At 41.2% G+C, this 17,015-nt stretch overlaps 2 protein-coding genes across 5 annotated transcripts in view; one reads left to right on the top strand and one right to left on the bottom strand.

The window, feature by feature from the left end:
* Positions 1-14,466, top strand: part of LOC111650211 (ceramide synthase 2-like) — a 14,685-nt gene extending 219 nt beyond the window's left edge. Inside the window, exons 1-11 of one of the 4 annotated variants that reach the window (XM_023400055.2) lie at positions 48-786; positions 1,083-1,259; positions 4,148-4,265; positions 6,511-6,629; positions 6,942-6,999; positions 7,279-7,329; positions 8,707-8,799; positions 10,043-10,171; positions 11,143-11,249; positions 12,052-12,208; positions 12,294-14,466. In XM_023400055.2, the coding sequence (XP_023255823.1) occupies positions 779-786; positions 1,083-1,259; positions 4,148-4,265; positions 6,511-6,629; positions 6,942-6,999; positions 7,279-7,329; positions 8,707-8,799; positions 10,043-10,171; positions 11,143-11,249; positions 12,052-12,208; positions 12,294-12,497 (1,221 nt within the window). In that variant the 5' untranslated portion in view covers positions 48-778 and the 3' untranslated portion in view covers positions 12,498-14,466. Of the gene's footprint in view, positions 1-47; positions 787-1,082; positions 1,260-4,147; positions 4,266-6,510; positions 6,630-6,941; positions 7,000-7,278; positions 7,330-8,706; positions 8,800-10,042; positions 10,172-11,142; positions 11,250-12,051; positions 12,209-12,293 lie in introns of those variants that run through there. The other 3 variants (XM_087172248.1, XM_023400056.2, XM_087172249.1) reach the window with 3 other exon arrangements.
* Positions 14,460-16,966, bottom strand: LOC111650210 (kelch-like protein 23). Its single transcript, XM_023400054.2, has 3 exons — positions 15,757-16,966; positions 15,133-15,544; positions 14,460-14,968 (listed from the first exon to the last, which is right to left on the bottom strand). The coding sequence occupies exons 1-3, from the start codon at positions 16,757-16,759 to the stop codon at positions 14,665-14,667; spliced, it is 1,719 nt and encodes a 572-aa protein (XP_023255822.1). The 5' UTR covers positions 16,760-16,966; the 3' UTR covers positions 14,460-14,664.
* Between the last annotated feature and the right edge of the window lie 49 nt (positions 16,967-17,015).

Below are 17,015 nucleotides of genomic sequence, written 5' to 3'. Positions count from 1 at the left end.
GGGGGGGGGCGTTCAGCTGCAAGGCTGTAGCGGGATGTGAGAGCTGGGCTTCCCTCCTGCTCGCTCCCAGACTTCATGGCACTATCGTTATGAATAATATGCTGCGAGTGTTTAAATAAGTAACCTCAGTTGTCTGTCTCTTGAAGAGAAGTACCGGTGTGTATCTGCTCAGTTGTGTGTCTGTCGGCGCCTCGCTGTTAATCGCAGGGTGTTTTTGGTTCGTCTTGCTAGCGGGGCTGCTGATGCTTGGAGGCTTGTAATCAATACGCCAATCAATCAATGTGACGCTATAGGAAGCAGCAGCTGTTATAATAGACTGTACATGAGGACTCAAACCCACCTACTCTTGAGCATTTCGTGTGTGTGTGTGTGTGTGTGTGTGTGTGTGTGTGTGTGTGTGTGTGTGTGTGTGTGTGTGTGTGTGAGACTGACTTGTGGTTTTGCTGGGAGACATGCAATGACTAATGTTTGGATAGGGGCCCACAAAGATTGGCTGGTGGATTTGTATGATGTTGCACTGTACTGTTGTTTAGAGGCCTGGCGAATAACTGTGGGTGGTTCAGATCCTCCCTTAATTAGTTGATTGGCAGAAATTTGCAACTATTTTGATAACGGATTCGTTGTCTCTGTCATTTTCCAAACAAAAAGATGCCATACAGCTCCTGCAATCATCTGCTGCTTTTCCTAGGCATATGATTGCAAACTGAAAATCTTTGGGTTCTGGATTAATGGTTGGATAAAACGAGGAATTTAAAGGCGCCACCTTGGACTGTGGGAAATGGAAATGTAATTTTTCCCTATTTTTTGATATTGTGGACCAACAATGAATCGATCAAGAAAATAACCTTTGGATTACTCAATAATGAAAGTAACCTGGAGAAGTTAATTTAGATCAATATGAAGTGTGAACATGCAAGATGCTGCTTTGTTTCATCTGTGTGTCTTTTAATTTCTTATCTTGGGCGTCTCAGCTGCTGTTTGGCATAAATATGAATAAGGCATCAATGTTTCAACAGCACAGGTCTGCTAAGGAGTCCAGCAAACACTCATATGGAACACTGTTCTCCTCCTCTCCTCCTCAGGATGGAGGCCCTGTTAAATGAGTGGCTATGGCAGGAGAAGTACTGGCTTCCTCCTGGTATCCGCTGGCAGGACATTGAGATGAAGGAGGAAGACGGCCACTTTCCTCTGCCCAGGGATCTCATCTACACCTTGCCACTGGCCGTGGCCTTTATAGCCCTCAGATATGTCTTTGAGAGGTGAGACACAGCTGCCTCCCATCACAGCTGGACCGCAACATCACACATGCAAGATTTTCTCTTGTTTTCATTAACTTTGACTTCAAATGTGGTTGACTCACTGGAGCAGTAAGTTGTGAATGTTTATGGTAGGCCTACATGCATGAACTGAAATGTTGCAGCAGTGTCAGGGGAACAGTCAAGCACGATGATGGTGTTTGTATCTGTTGCCGCAGGTGAAAGCAAGCATGTTTAAAACACTGTGTCTCATTTCCTATAATTTCCCCTTGACTTGCTGTGGTCATGCCGTCTGACTGACGAGCTGGTAAGCTGCTTGTGTGGCTCAGAATAATAGCTCCTCTACCTTTCATTAGTGGCGGGGGGGGGGATCAGACATGCAGTGGAAGGCAGGCATCATGAGTAGGAAGTTTAAGCTGCTGACAGTGTGGAAGCCCTTTCTCCTCCCAGAGGAACTGGACTGGACTATAAAAAATGTGATGAGTGTGTGTGTTTGAGGAAACGGAGGATGATAATAATAATAAATAACTGTGATATGGCAATGATGGCAGTGGTTTCCTTATAGCTGACGTAAGCCTAGGGAAGGTTAAGTCGAACTTTCTAATATTGGATGGTTACTGGTGCTGTGTTGAATCATTGTACTAATTGCTGGAAAAACAGCCAGCCTCTGAACCCTGTTATAGATGTATACCAACCACTGGGTGTTCATGAGGAAAAAAGACAAATGGGAAAACTAATGTAAATCCCCAGGAGTGCTTATTATATCCTGCTGCTGAAGCATCTAGAGACTTTGCAGAAAAGGTCAAAACACTTCTGCGGTGACGGCAAGAGGGACTTGAATCTTATCTGAGATCATGACAATGGCCATACCTGGAAGGTGTGTTTGGTTTTTGAATATTTGGCAACTGCTCTGAAGCATCTTTTGTTGCACTTAACGCCATTCAAGGGTATGTACATTAAGGTTGCAGTTAATTCATGATCATGAAAATTTGACACTTTCTCATGTCTCAGTGTAAGCATTTGCTGCTTTTCTTGCTCTTACATTATGATAAATTGAATATGATTGAGATTTGAACGTTTGGTTGATAAGAGCAAAACATTTCATGAAGTCACCTCTGGTTGTACAATATTCTGAGAGGCATTTCACAAAAATAAGCAAAAATAATAGCTAGTTGCAATCCCGATTTAAATTACAGGTTAAAATACTTCCATTAGAACAGTAAGGTGATGCACATATCCAGGATTAGTTCATATGAACGAGCCCTTAAAGGTTCACTGTCCAAGCCAAGTGATGTTTCCATGTATGTGGTCATTTGTTTACAGAGCATTTTCTGGGCACAACTTTACCACTATTCTGCAATAGTAATATTTGATAATAAATCAAATTTATTGAACCACCAACATTATGAATATCTCACTGACCTTAATTTACTTATATCAGGACATTTAAGAACATTTCAGAATCACATGAAATTGTAAGCAATTGGGACAAATGAGTCCGAAATTAGACGCCAGGACTGATGTATTAAAAACATGTTATCATTACACTTATGTACATTTAAGGTAAATTTATTGTGTTTTAAATAATATCATCGAGCCATATGATGTTGCATGCAGGAAAGGATTACTGTGACATTTCTATAGACGTTTAGAGTATTCTCCTGTTTCCCCATGAATAGAATCAATAGTTTGAAACAAATGCTTTCCCAACTCTCTGTTAATAGCGTTGAGGTTTTGTTTAGGCTCAGAAGTGCGTGACTGTAAGCTGATACCTAAAAACAATGCCGCTGTCGAGAGCAACTTCACAGTCAGCTTGACTGTACACTTATCTAGTTTTGCTGGTAACAGGACAGGAATCTGGAATGACGAAGACGGGATGCATAGACACACGATGGATGGACAGATAGGCTTGTTTTTGCATGCTTTCCCTTATCGGCGACTGTATTATCTGCCCTAATGATGAACTGTGCGAGCTTGCTTGGCACAGGCTGTGTCTGTACCTTCGTTAGGTATTCATTAGATAGAGTATTAGAGAAGTAACATTAGCTGTATTAGTAGCATTCAGGGGTGAGTGGACATCAGCATGCGCCTGTGTGTGTTGCAGAGGTGGGCATCTATGTGTTGTGTTTGTTAGTTGTGGCGGGGGACAGTGGAGCCGTGAGGTGGTGTTTCTTACATCTGAGGAGCCGTCAGTCAGCTGGAAGGTGAAAAGGTGTGTCTTCATTTGATCGTCCCAGGCCACAGCTGTTTGCCTGTGTTGTGGTCGGGGTGTGCGAGGGTGTTTTGTGTGTGTTCTGGTTATAGAGTTCCTGTAACCAGAGACTCTGTGTCTCTGTGTAAAGCTGCCCTGACCTTCTCATTCTCTCTGATCTCTACCTCCCTGCCCACTTCAGCATGATTATCTCTGAGATAGAGTTACACACGTGAATATGCACTTGCACACCACACACACACAGACACACACACACACACACACACACACACACACACACACACACACACACACACACACTTATCAAAACATCTCACCTGTGCTTATGCACTCACGTTGTCTTCTCTGGTGCTCTCTCTGTCTCCCATCTCTCTGAAAGACACACACACGCAGATCAAATGTTTCTTGATGTCATATCAGTTTATGGCATAGGCTGTCTGACCAAATATCACAATGCGCCCATGGGAGTGGCTCTACATGCTGTCAGGAGCAGTATAATGAGCTGTTTTGTTGCCACTACTCTGTACTGTACCGTGGTGGGATCCCATTGGACAGCTGTTGATGTCACCTCACTAGTTCCACCGGGATTATAATCCAGTTTGTTGAACAATGAAGACTGTAGATGACGTAGAAAATACATTTTAGTTTTTCTTTTCAATCCTGTCCTCTGTGCTCTCAGGCTCATCGCCGTCCCATTCAGCAAACAGTTAGGTGTGAAGGATCGGATTCGGATTCGAGCTGCTTCCATCCCGAAGCTGGAGGCCTTCTACAAACAGAACAGCCGGCAACCGTCACACGTTTGTATTTCTTTCTGCCTTCCCAAATTTTTTGCAGATGACAAAAAAATCTCTTTTGTCTCAAACCAACCAAATCCTATTTTGCCCCCCTGCACTTGCAATTATAACTTTTCACACTCAGCAATAAACTTTATAAGCAGCAGAAAGTACTGTTTGGATTATTTGTCCTCTTTTTTGTCCAAACTTGCCGGAGCTGTATGCCAGCCTGCAGTCGTAACTCAGGGCGTACTTACTGTTATAGACCAATTACTTTGGGCGATAATATTCTCATAAAAAAGTTGCTAGAATTGAGCATAAAGCAAAGATGAAACAATAAATTGCTCTTTTTAGTAGCAATGCAAATGTATTCATTTATTCATTTATTGGTTTGTTTAAGAGGGACACTGCACCTTAATAATCATAGCTGTAAACACGTTAGAGTTCTCATCTGTAGTTTTCTGGTCTTTCTAAAAGCAAAAAAGATTAAAAGGAGCAAAAGTCACTGAAATCATTTAGCAAAGATTCATAGTAAAAAGAGTGGAGAATGTGAATGTTAATTTAAAAAACATCATACACTATTATAAATTACCATTATTTACCACATCAATATGAATGTAGTTTTACTTGATCCTTGATGTTACAACCCCCCCACACACTTCTGAATCCAAACCTACTACAGATGTTACAACTGGAAGTGCTCACCATGAGCTTCTCTCTGATAATGCCTAGTTTGTTTGTCCTAATGCAAACATATAGAAGTTTGCATACATTTGGTAGGCAAACAGCAGAGAGTGGAAAAGATGGATATGATAATGCGTAGGTATAACTAACACAGTTTCATCTGTGTGTTTTTTTTTTTGTATCAGTGCGTCTCTGTGGATGTCAAGCGAAAAGTGAGTGTGAATTTCAAGGATGAGTTGTTTATTAACTCGGAACAAGGAACTGTTTTTTAAAAGCAAAAAAACAGGAAATCCCCTCATGAGATTTTAAGTACTTCACCTGAGTCAGACTGAGGCGAATTGTTTTGTGTGTTACAAAGGTACGATAATTATACATTACATAGGACATTTAAATGTGCTTTAGGTGTGTTCACATTACAGAGTGAAGAAATTATATTTCCTTTATATGCTCAACCATCTGAATGCTCATGGTTACCATTAGTTACCATTATCACCTCTTACTGTCATCATCATTACAAAAGGCTTAGAAAAGTTCAACTCTACATCAGAAAATAGCAGATAATTACAATTGTTCCTATGTGCAGAGAGTTGTGTTCCTTTCCTTTAATCAGTGAACAGGTGTGCACAAGTAACAGAGAAGTTTAGGTTCCCGTGACGATTCTCCACCTTTCAGTTTGTTTGGTTTCACATTGCAACACTGATGTTCCTGTGAGAACAAGCAGAGCTGTGCCCCTGTCATGACAAGACATGACTTGTGTGTGTGTGTGTGAGAGTGAGTGAGTGAGAGAGAGAGAGAGAGACAGTGTGTTTTTCTGTGTATGTGCATGCGTGTATGTTCACGTACCCTGACTTATTTACATATCTTCTGTTTCCATGTGGCCTGGACTTCCAGCGGCACCTGTGTGATGCTTTTGGTGTTTTGCCATGTAAATGCCAAGCCACAGAAACATGAGCGAGTAAACAAAGTAGTATGAGTTTTATTTGTAAGCTGCAGGCGCCTGCACAGCACTGTCACGAGAAAATATTGCACCCCCAGTATTGTTGCCCCCCCCCAATTTCATCCTTTGATACAAAACAGGGATTGTGCTACACATAGACAGCCAAATGCAAATGTGTGTGTGTCGTTGTGTCGTCCCAGCTCAAAAAGAAGAACACACTCTTGTAATTAAGCCTCACTTTTTCATCAGTAACAGAAGCCTTTGTTAAGTATCAGGGTGCAGAAAGAGAGAGCAGGGAACATCAGACCAACGGTCATCATGTTACAGGCTCATCAGCACAGAACAAATGGTTGGATTAAACACATTTAATACTGTTGGAGTGATCGTCATTAACAGGTACAATATACAAGTTGTATGATCTACATTCTCCTGTTAGTAATACAACGGTCAGGGATATCAGTAAAGTGCTCAGGCCAGTAATATATCACATCAGGTAGTGAGATGACAACGCGCTGTATCAGAATACTTTGTCAAGTAAGGAAGCAATATTACCTTAATGCATTAAAGAAGTGCAAAGTTAAGTGTAACCCTGAATGTGCGCACCCATACAATGTGTGTAAATCTGTCTCTGTGCTCGTGTGTGTTCAGGCTGAGGTGGTGAGCTTGGGGAAGCAGTGTGGACTCTCGCAGAGAAAAATCCAGACGTGGTTCAGACACAGAAGGAACCAGGACCGACCCAGCAATACCAAAAAGTTCTGCGAGGCCTCGTGAGTTTTTTTAATTTTATTTCCTTAATGCACTTAAATGAATTAAAACTGCAGTGTGGAGCTGTAGCAGCGCAGAGCCCACCCCACCATTCAAACTAGATTTGCTCTCAATTACACAGCAGCAACTGAGTGATTTGTGCCTGTTTACTTTGTTTACTGATCTGATTTCCTGCTGCAGATTTTATGTCCTCGGGTGCTTTTTTAAAAATTTATTTAACGTCTTTTTGTCTATTTTGTCTAGTTTTTCTACTTGTTCTTGATCATTTTAACCATACCCTCTAACAAATGATGTGTTTATTCTTATCTGTGCAGTTGGCGGTTCGCCTTCTACCTTGTAGCGTTCACAGCAGGGTTTGGCTCATTAATTAATGTGAGTCTGTTGGCCACTTGCTTTTCATATTACAGATAACAATGTCTTTATACTGAATTACACTTGCAAGCAAATAATACAATGTTTATGAATAGAAATGGACGGATGTTGGATTTATTATTGGGTGTGAATGTAGTGGATTTATTGTGATACGTACATGTAAGTATTTTATAGTCCTAAGTGGTACATTGTGTATTACCCTCTGATCGCTTATGTGGTTTAGATAATATCCAGGATACAACTTGTTTCATATGAGTTATTGTTTCCTCTGTATTCCAGACTCCATGGTTGTGGGATTACAGAGAGTGTTGGAGGGGATATCCCAAACAGGTGAGCAGGTGTTTTTTTGATTTATATAAATTTCAGAAATGTCAGTAAGTTAGAGCTCATGTTATTTTGATGTGGCATTTGTCTAAAAAGGAATTGCATTGCATAGTTATACAAAATAGAGATTAAAAAATAGAAGATTCATTGTTGGACAGAAAATTAGTGATAACAGTTTTCATAACTGATCAGTTGATCAAGCTAAAATGTCAAACATCCGGTTGATCCGGCTTCTCGTGAGACTTTGTTTGTTTTCTTTGTCAGACAAAACAAGAAATTTGAAAATACACCTTAGACTCTGGAACTTTTTTGAAAATGTATTAGACTGAATCATTAATCAGTGAATTGAAAAACACAAAGATCAACCTTGTCTCAAGCGCAACATGGACATACAATAATAAAAAAGTGAGTGGGAAAAACAATAGCTGGGAGTGAACCAACAAAAAGTCTGTACAAAGATTTGGCCACAGCACACTTTGGATTTATAACACAGACTGGTCATCACACTCCACCCACCCACTCACTTTCATCTCCATTCCTTCACTTCCTTTACAGTCAGCCTGAATGCTTTTTTCTTTCCAGATTTTATTCTTTTTTTTTAACCCTGAGTAAGAAAAGCTAATATCTCTGTGCTGATGACAGTTGCCTGCAGGTCGGCATTCCTCCGGGGGAGCCGGCCCTTCCTCGTGGGGTCATGACCATGAACAGAGAAAACAGTAGAAAAAATGCACAGCCACACATCTCCCTATCTGCAGTTTGACTGATTGCAGCCCCTGCAGGCAATACTGCCGCTGACCTTTTTGCCTTTTCGGAGGTCTTGTGGTCTTTGACGGAGAGAAAGGATGTGTTTTTCAGGGTTAAATGCCTCAGTCAACTTCCTTCCATTGTGTTACTGCAGACTTTGAGACACTGTGTGTTCTGCGAGAAGTGTTTTGACTTAAGATAACACACCACCACTTTTCTTTGATTTAAAAAACACTTCCTGTTTTAGAGATCGGGGTCACACGTTTGTTCATATGTGCTCTATAGCGGAATGTGAGGGAAGTTCTTATATGACCATGCAGAGCTTTGGGAACACTGAACACTTGCTCAACTTCAGCGCTACTGCACATGCAGAAGGCGGCAAAGTCAGTCTGCGATATCAGCTCATTGTACTCTTTCAGCTTTTGAACGACATATAGTTGATCAAACATACGTTGTTTTCTGAGCAGTTTCACAAAATGTATGGCGAGTGTTCTGCTTCAGAATACAACTAGAGTGTGGTTTCCTGAGGCTGCACAGAGAAGCAGGGTGATGGAGATGCGTCCACATAGCACTGTATGTCACTTTTCACTTATTGTGTCTCTCTTCTTCTCTCTCTCTTTTTTTTTCTTTTTTTTTAAGCCCGTGGCTGAGGCTCATTACTGGTATTACATCCTGGAAATGGGTTTCTATTTGTCGCTGCTCATGTGCGTCTCTGTGGATGTCAAGCGAAAAGTGAGTGTGATTTTCAAGGTTGAGTTGTTTGTTACCTCGGAACAAGGAACTGTAAGGAACAAAAAAAGAGGAAATTCCCTCATGAGATTTTAAGTACTTCACCTGAGTCAGACTGAGGCGAATTGTTTGGTGTGTTACAAAGGTACAATAATTATATATTACATAGGACATTTAAACGTGTGTTAGATGTGTTCACATTACAGTGTGAGGAAATTATATTTCCTTTATATGCTCAACCATCTGAATGCTCATGGTTACCATTAGTTACCATTATCACCTCTTACTGTCATCATTATTAGAAATGCTTAGAAAAGTTCAACTCTGCATCAGAAAATAGCAGATAATTATATACCGTAATATGTACTGTCCAACACACACACACACACACACACACACACACACACACACACACACACACCTAAAACCTCAGAGTAACAACCTGCTGCTTTTCAGATGGTTCCCTCTGCATTTGCTCTTTTTTTGTGCCTGAGATCTGAACTTTCAGTCAAATGGTCAAAAGCTAAATGTCATCACTCACACTCTAAGCCTTGTGTTTTCCACAGTGAAATCCAACCCTTGTTTTTCTCTTGCATGATTATACTTAATGCGGATTAAGCACTGGATTAACTGCTATTACATCATAACTTTGTGTACTTCACATTTGCTCTTGTTTTAAAACTGAGTTTGGCAGGATTTAAAATCTTTCATAAGCGACTTGGCACATACTGTGACATAAAATGAAATGAAAACTTGATATAAGAACTTGATTTACTCCAGACCTATCAAAAGGAACTCGACAAATGTTTAAATCTTCGCTAAACTATTCTTTGCTGAATTGCTAAACTGTATTTTTGTGCATAAATTTTTAGAATTGATCACTGTAGTTCAGCAGGAAACCATTTGAAATGTCTGCTCCTGCTGCTGCTTCAGCTTTTTCAGGCAGTTTCTTTAAGCTTGTACGAAAAAATATGGTGGTTTCGTGTAATTCCCAAGAGGCTTCAAAGCTGCTGATCAGAAATATTTGAGGTTCAGACACAGAAACACATTACTGCAGACAACATATAAATCTGCCTTTCCAATACACAACTGGGCACAACTGATGAACAAGACCACAGAGGGAGAGCTGCTGACGTCAAGGTTAGGCTTTTGTACGTTCTCCTCATGCTGTGTGGTCTGTGTGTGTGTGTGTGTGTGTGTGTTTTTCATGTGTGTGTGTGTATGTTTTCGTGTGTGTGTGTTCCAGGATTTCAAGGAGCAGGTAATTCATCACATTGCCACCATTTTCCTCGTTGGTTTCTCCTACTGTGCCAACTATGTGAGAGTTGGAACTCTGGTGATGCTGGTGCATGACTCCTCTGACTTCCTTCTCGAGGTAAAACACCACACCTGATCATGTACTTTTAGACTTAGAACAAGAAAATACATCATTAAAATATGTTGAAAGTTGAATTGACTGTCTAGTCATGCTCAGTGCTTTGACCTTCCAAAAACCATTACATGAAGGGGAACTTGACTTGAATACAGCCACTGCACTGTACACGGAAAAGCATTATGGCCTATGGTAAAGACAAAAAATACCCTTTGTAAAATAGTTCTTGCCCGTGAGACAATGAGTCCATTGTCATTATATATTTTCCCAGGTGTCACATTTCACTGATAACATCTGAAAATCAAGATTGTCAGCGGGAAATATTTAGAGCGAGTCACGTGACCTCAGGCGTGACTGGGTGTCGTCTGGCCTCTGATAAATCTTAAAGAGACAATAATGAGGACGTCATACTCAGCCAGTAGCTGGGTATGACACAGCCAGGTGTATGTTTCCAAGAAGAGTGCTGTTTACCGTCTGCGTTAATCACAGTGTGGCCTTTGAAAGTCTATTCTAAACTCAACTGCCTCAATTCATTCACCGATGTCCAGGCATTGATTTTATATTTGTTATCACATGCAATGATGAGCATCTAATTGTGGAGAAAAAGCTTTGAATTTCCTTTTGTAGCTTTTTGTAGCTACTAGAATTTCATACCTCAGGTTAGACAACACCGTTTAAAGTGTGTTTTCCTTGTTCCATTGCTTGAATTTTTCAATTAAACATTTGGTAGAGGAGCGAATGCCATTAATATTGCATAGTTCACCACAAATCAAGATTGGTTGCATTATCAGGGTGGGTAGTGTTAGCAGATAGGAAGACTTTCCTGCAGCTAAAAGGTTGTCTGTGTAACCATCCACTGGATTCTGACACGTCTTCTTTGAACAAAACAATTAAGCTTTTTTAAGAGTGTTTGTTCACGTTTTTGTGCATTTACTAATAACTAACAAGGACTGTATTTCTTTTTCTTACAAAAGTCTGCTAAGATGTTTCACTATGCCGGCTGGACGAGGACGTGTGACTCGCTGTTTGTCGTCTTTGCTCTCATCTTCCTTGTCACGAGGCTGGTGGTGTTTCCTGGCAGGTAGGACATTATATCAGCATTTTGCAGATATATTCGTGTCGGTGTACATGTTACCTGAAAAGTCACAAAATATTAGAGTGCAGGAATGTCAAACTATGTTTGAGGTAATTTAACCATTACACAGTTTGTCCACCAGAGAGCACCGACGATGTTGATTTGTCTACAGTAAAATATTCACCCCAGGGGTCGAAGTTAGAAGGAATGTTAAGATGTTTGTTTATGTTATGTGTTTATGTTTAAAAAATGATGATCAACTGATTTATTGTTATTTTTTAAACTCTAAATATTCACATCTGTATGAGCCTCAAACCTAATTTTGGATTTGCATTTGTCTTACCAGATGTCAGAATGTTTTTAGAAACATGTCACATCACATGTTACCTCAAACTGCCAAACAATCTCAAACTGTTTATGCAGTGATCAATTGGTTTGGAAATCTGTATCCTAGCAATAATTCAGCAAGTCAAAATCCACTCAGTGTTTTGTATAGTTAATGTTTTGAAAGTTGTTTTTGTAGCCCCTGCAGTCTGTGCTCATGTTTTGTTAGACCTGTCAAGGATCTGCTCCGTTGGTCTCGAGGACCTAATTGAGTCTCATATTTTCACATCTTTGCTCCTTACTCTCTCTGTCTCACACCAACTTCACATTTTCTTAGCTCAGACCAGAAGGTTCACAGATCCTGGCAAAGAGTTGATTTTGTCATTTAAGAAACAGAACTTGCTCTTAACTTTTCAAGGGATCAAAGCCGTCAAGTACGAGCCTGGGTCAAAACTGACTGTGTCTTATTGTGTTTGTTTTACAGAGTCATTCACACAACGCTGGTGGTGTCTCTCGAATTCTTCCAGCCCTTCTTTGGTTATTATTTCTTCAATGCCCTGCTGCTAATCCTGCAAGCCCTGCACGTCTTTTGGGCATATCTCATCCTGCGCATGGTCTACAAGTTTGTGTTCTTGGGCAAGGTAAGAGGAGTACATTGTTAAACCAGCAAATTATGGGGCCCAAGATCACAAAATTGTTCATCCTCTTTTCATTTTTTCTCCATAGGTTGAGCGTGATGAACGCAGTGATGAGGAGAGTGAGGTGGATGATGAAGAGGAGGAGGAGCCGGAGGAAGAAGGGGACGAATGCAGCTGGGAGCAAAGGAAGGGTGCAATTAACTCCAAGTTGGCATCGCTGGCTAACAACTGTGTCCTTAACAACCTGACCAACCAGAGGAATATAAACAGCAGACTGCCCAAAGCCAGATAGTGGAGGAGCCCCCTTCCTCGTCTACCAAGCCTCGCTGGAAAAATATGGAGATGATCTTATTTCTGACATACGATAACTTCATGCGGCTTGTGTACATCCAGCATGGTCCATTGATGATTTCACATCAGGGTAGGTCTGCATCCTGCTGATCTTCAAAAAAGAGGGCGAAGAAGCACAGATGATTGTAAATCTGCACACCCAGTGTGAGATTAGGAAGAAACGCCATCGTTACTGTCACCCATACCACTGCATATTGTAAAAAAATTAATTGGCAAGGAGACAGTAAAAATCTCCTTACATGTAATAACAATTATATGTTTTATTTGTATTTATGCTGTTTGTTTTCATTGTATTATATTAGCTTGTTTGTATGTACCTATGGATAGAAACTGTGCTACAATTCATTTATCCTTTCTTTGGTCACCAAGAGAAACTAAATGTTTTTATACAGGATCAAGCTGTTACCTAATATGTGTTATAATATGTTTCAAACAGAGGAAACTAAAGCTAGAATGAGGTAGTTATTCACTCCCCCAGCTTTGTATCCACATACACAGTATGGCTGATTGTACAGAGACTATGAAAAACATTGATTGTAGTAAATCTATTGACAGAACACTTTATAGACTATTTTTATGAACCATTTACTCAACAGGTAATTTTTACATTGTTTTAATCTGTGGCAGAAATGCATAAAAGTTCATTAGGAACTATGAAAAAATTATATTTTTCTGTGATAGGATTTGATTTAGTCAGTTCAGTTCAGTTCTTAGAAGAGATGTGGTGCCCCCTGGTGCACAGAGAAGAACGTAGCCTTGTAGTGAAGACTGATAAAATTATGCCTTTAGAGAAAAAAATGTACTGCTCCTAGAAATATGGGCTTGAATCAGATGTGTATGTGTCTGTATGTGTGTGTGTGTGTGTGTCTGTGTGTGCGTGTGTGTATGTGTTTCATTTTCTACTTTAAACATTATGACAGGCAGCATGATTTTCTCAACGAGGTTTTTGTTGAAGTTTGCTCTACTGTACTTTGTTTTGTGCCTTGGCTGCTGTTTCTAAACCAATTTGTGACAAGCACTTGATATTAATCTCTCTGTGTTAGTAGGATTACCTTTACTGGACAAACACATTGACCAGACCTTACTGTGACTTGTTTTAACATTTTGCTTGTATTGCTGGTCAGACGGGCAGCGCCTGGGCAAGCCATGAAGTGTGGGCATTAGATAGGCATCAGTGAAGACGTGAGATATGTTAGACAGTGAAGTTGTCTACAAAGGTCAAACGCTTTAAGGCTCAGATTGAGAAAAGTCTTGGTGAAATGTGAAGTTTTCATTGTTTTTTATAAAAGCTGAGGGCATATTTTGATATGACTAGACTGGGGTCTAATACCGTACTGGGTAGAAAGAGATCATTGGATTTTACATGTATTCATCCAACATACTGGAACACACACCTGACATGAGTCATTATCTATAGTGTTGTTTGGCTCCAGGTTTGTGTGTTCTTGATTGTCAGTACAATACAACACAGAGATATTGTTCATAAAATGCATTATACTCATACACAGTGTCATTCACGACCAAAAAGTCAGTAAGGGCAACTCTTTCAGATATGTAGTTGCTGTCCCCACAAACTGCATCTAAGACAAGTGTGACAGGAGTAGAAACAGGGCTGTGTCTGACTCTGACGAGGGACTTAAGTAGCACTGAGACCCACAGTACAAAGTGGGATTGAAAAGGAGGTTGTAGAGCACTTAAAGGGCTGATCCGCTGAATTACACACGTATGACCATCACTACGATATTTGTTTTTTATTTAGTAAAGATAGATATAAAGAACATCAACTAACAAATAGCAGGAGGTTTCCACTAAAGTTACACTTGAGTGTTCTCTTATGAGTGTACACAGATGCTTTGTTGATTGTGTTGGAAGTTTTAATAAATTACTTCTACTGAAGAAATTACAGCTGATGCCTTTGTTTGTCTGCTTTTCATTTTCACATTTATTTCAACAACAAAAAAGAAACACAACCTCTTACATAAAAATGTGTTCTGTTCGTGTTATTTGTGTTCTCTTCAAGGCAAGAATGACATGTCTAGTATACATGACCACACATACTGTGACGCAGTGCAAATCAAAATCATTTCATTCAGTCACATCACACACCATCACATGACCATTCTCATGCTGACACACCCTCTGAGGGGAACAGGGCAGGGTATGGCATCGTCTACCTCAATGCAAGTGTCTATGTAAGGGTCCATCAGCACCATGTTTGGGAATGTTTTGTTACTCTTCCTCTCACTGACCAGGTATATCTGCCCGCTGACTGTGGTGCAGCCACAGAAGAACTTCCTGTCCAGAGATTCCTCCTCCAGCACAGTCCACTCGTCGGTCTCCACGTCAAAACGCAAGGTTTGGCCTCCAAACAGGTAGAGGGCACCATTGAGCTCAGTGGCAACCAGGTCATACCTAGGAATAAGTTAAAAAAGATGATGCTTTTTTTTTCACAACCAATTATCCTGCTAATTAAACTCTTTATTTTGAAACAATAGAATAATAAAGAAATGTAATTTTAACAATGTTAAAGTGACAGAAGAGCTGAGAAGTCATTACTTTCCTGGAAATTCACTCACCGTGGAAATGGAGAATAGGAGACCACATCCCACTGATCCTCCTTCACCACATACCTCTGAATTCCACTATACACCTCCCCGTTTTCATCCAGGCCACACGCCACGTAGATACACGATGCCAGAGCAGCAGTGGCTGCCCTCTCCACAGCCCTAACCATGGGTTCCACCTCCTCCCAACCCTCCTCTGACCCCAGGACCAGCCTTTCTACATCATCCACAACCCCTTCATCCATACTACCACCCAGGACATACAGTACTGAGTCCAGCCCTATGGAGCAGTGGCTGTGCCTGGACTTCTGCAGGGCTGGTGCATCCACCCAGCGCTGGTTCCCACATTCATATACCCTGACCCAGTCCACACTGAACCACAGCACGTCCCGGAAGTAACCGCCTGTCACAACCACATTGTCACCTACATAATGAGAAAATAAACAAAATATAGTGTGAAAAATAGATGACAATTTGAATGTTGAGTATGTTTCATTAGGTCATTTGCCTTTTAATGTGAAAACTGACTGATGAAACCATGTAAATACACATTAAGCCTCTCACTCATCATCAGTTTCATTACTACACTCATCTCCATCATCATGAACGTCATCATTCTCATTACCCAAACATTACCTACTGCAGCTACTGAGTACTGTGTGAGGTTCTTCCTCTGCAGAGGTGCACAGCTCTGCCATCTACCACTGAGCGGGTGAAATTGGTACAGTGGCTGTTGCTCCTGATCATGAGGTCCGCCCAGGACAAAGAGGGTTTCTCTGGCCCTGGTCCTCCTCATTGACTTGCCCATTGACCAAGATGCTGGGAAATGTTCATTCAGCATGCAGATGAGCTTGGCTCTAGGGTCAGAGCTTTTCATTCTGGTCAAAAGTTGAGTGATGAACGGTAAAGAGAGAGACTCAGGCCTCACCAGCTCAATGAGCTCCAGAAAGTGTTCTTCTCGTTTAGGGTCAAAAGACACCCAGCGTAGGATGGCTTCCAGGGCCAGATCATCTTTATGGATGGTCAGGTCATCACTGGCAAGAAGATTTGCTATGGTATCCTTAGATAGGGACAGGAAGTCTTCTTCAGCAACGACAGCAGAAAAGTGTGTGAGCACCACCTGTCGTGCCGCGATGTAGAGCTGAGTGCAGCCCAGCTGCCAGGCATAAGCCATCATTCCCAAACAGTTACTGAGGTGCAGCTCACGCTCCAGGAACTTGCAGCACAGCAGCCTGGCTCGCTCAAGCTGGAGAAAGTCTGCAGTCTCAAGGATCCCCAGAACATTTTCTCTGTCCAAAGCCAGTCTGGATGTCCTGCTGTGATCCATCAAGACTCTGAAGTGCCGCAGACTCAAACCTTTAATTTCAATTTTCCTTTTGCTGCTCTCTACACCACACCCGAAGAACAGGGCCCTGAAGTAGGGACTCTGGTGGGCCAGACATTGGCGGCTGACATAAAAACTCTCACCTTCTACCCGTAGAGTAGCATCAGGGATATCAGGCTCAGAGTGTTTCACATGTAAAGCGGACTCATCCTCCTCCAGTCTGTTTATCCGCTCAGAGAGAACTGTCAGTCTCTGAGGTTGCAGCTCAGCGTCAGCTCTGTGGGCCATGTCACAACAAACAACCACACCAGCCATACTCTACGAAGTGCCTCGTCCTCCTTCTGGTTTACAACACACCAGCTGGTGGTATTAATAGACTTTCCCCCTGACTGACTGTTGGCTGTAGGCAACAAGGGAAAGGAGGTCAGTTTGAAAACAGGTGCTAATTATAACATAAACAGGCCAAGGACTTATAATGTAACACTAGTTTTTCATCATTAAACTTTCTCATTTTCTTTCTGAGTAAATTAATAATAGAGTCAACAAACCAATGACGTCAGCGACAGGCGCT

The sequence above is a fragment of the Seriola lalandi genome, unplaced genomic scaffold (assembly GCF_002814215.2).
Source record: "Seriola lalandi dorsalis isolate HSWRI2012SDOR001 ecotype SW California unplaced genomic scaffold, Sedor1 jcf7180002052130, whole genome shotgun sequence".
Classification (NCBI taxonomy): domain Eukaryota; kingdom Metazoa; phylum Chordata; class Actinopteri; order Carangiformes; family Carangidae; genus Seriola; species Seriola lalandi.
The sequence above is the reverse complement of the archived record's forward strand: the minus strand, read 5'-3'. Positions and strand labels throughout refer to the sequence as shown.